At 34.7% G+C, this 1,632-nt stretch overlaps 1 protein-coding gene across 1 annotated transcript in view; it reads left to right on the top strand.

Annotated features, from left to right (window-relative positions):
- The window catches only part of LOC107725271 (protein THEMIS2-like), a 9,377-nt gene extending 8,188 nt beyond the window's left edge, over positions 1–1,189 (top strand). Inside the window, exons 5-6 of the mRNA XM_016534483.1 lie at positions 463–571; positions 699–1,189. Coding sequence (XP_016389969.1) covers positions 463–571; positions 699–781 — 192 coding nt within the window. The 3' untranslated portion in view covers positions 782–1,189. The remainder of the gene's footprint in view (positions 1–462; positions 572–698) is intronic.
- Positions 1,190–1,632: the final 443 nt, after the last annotated feature.

Raw genomic sequence — 1,632 nt, 5'->3', positions numbered from 1 at the left:
TGTTGCTTGGAGTATCCCAAGTTGTTATTATTATTAAATTTCACAGTGAATTATTTAAATTTTCACTATTCAGATCTACAGCAGTGCGGTCAGTTATGAATCATGACAACAATTTTTCAATGTGAATATTAGTGCAAAGTAAACGTAGGGATCGTTTATTTTTTCTTTTCAAAAAGTCTTCATTTTTTCTTTTGTTTGGTGGAACAAAATACATGTTTAGAACAACACGAGTGAGGTAATGATGATCGAATTTTCATTTTTGGGTGAACTATTCCTGGGTTAACTATTGGTACATGCATAAATCATCATTATAAAGTCTGCTGCAAAACCATGTGGGATAGTTACTATGCGTGTGTGTATTACTGAACAGAAAACACCATATCGTCACATGTTCCTCATTTGTTTAGCTGGCTCAGCAGCTTATAAATTAAAATAAAAAAAATTCTTGTGCAACTCCACTAGACTTCAGACCAGCCCCCTCCACTGTTGCCTAGGAAAGGCATATCAATAGCAGAGAGCGTCAGTGCGCACAATACGTATGTCAAAAGCCCCACAGTAGCACACAAAACAGGTTAGTTTCTCTTTGCATTTGAAGACATTTGTTGCTCTGAGTTTTAACCTTCATTTGATGATACTTGGAATTACCCATCAGGGAGCTAAAATATCATGTATACTAATCTATTCTTTCCTTTTCACAGCACAGGGACTCTCCGACTCTGACCATGACTACGAGTCTATCGAAGAAATATTAAAAAACCCCCATGAAAGCTTGTTTTATTAAAGGACACTTTGTATTTTGCTGTGTCTTCATAGCAAGACGTGCAAAAGAAACCCAAGAAATCAAAGAGTACCAGCTAATATGGAGTCTCCACTGCACCCATACCTAATGCTAATCTGAAATATTTCATTGCGTCTAAATACTCAAAGACAATGCCAGGTTTAACAAATATACCATTTATAGTAAATTAGACAATGTCCTTTTTACTGCTTTTTATGACATGCTGACCTCTAAAGAAAGAAAATAAGTTGAAAGGTGTATGCTTTTATTAAAATGACCAAAACAAACTGAAATTATATATATATATATATATCAGGGCTGTACAGTGTGACATATATGTTCATGTGCTATGAAAAAAATGGTTTGTGCGATGAATAAATTTACCACTGTAGCACACGTGCGATACGGTTTTGCATGTTCATAACACAGCCGCTTAATAGTGTGAAGTAATGTTGTTGTGCTTGTTTGTGTGTGCAAGATTGATTAAACTTGGTTTAGGGGTGTGCGATATGACTATTTTTGATGGTGGACGATTAAAATGTCTCCAAATTTATGTTAAACTTATGTTATTTACTCACTCATATGTTGTCCCAAACCTGTATTAATTTCTTTCTTGTGCTGAACACAAAAGAAGATATTTTGAAGAATGTGGGTAACCAAACAGTTGCTGGTCCACACTGACTTTGATAGTAGGAAAACAATACTATGGAATTCGATGTGGACCAGCAACTGTTTGGTTACCCACATTCTTCAAAATATTTTTTATGTTCAACAGAAGAAAGAAAATAATTCAGGTTTAAAACAACTTGAGAGTGAGTAAATGATGACACAATTTCATTTTTGGGTGAACTATT

This window comes from Sinocyclocheilus rhinocerous, unplaced genomic scaffold, assembly GCF_001515625.1.
Source record: "Sinocyclocheilus rhinocerous isolate Xijiao unplaced genomic scaffold, SAMN03320098_v1.1 scaffold967, whole genome shotgun sequence".
Classification (NCBI taxonomy): Eukaryota; Metazoa; Chordata; class Actinopteri; order Cypriniformes; family Cyprinidae; genus Sinocyclocheilus; species Sinocyclocheilus rhinocerous.
Note: the sequence above shows the minus strand (reverse complement) of the source record. Positions and strands in the feature narration are given on the sequence as shown.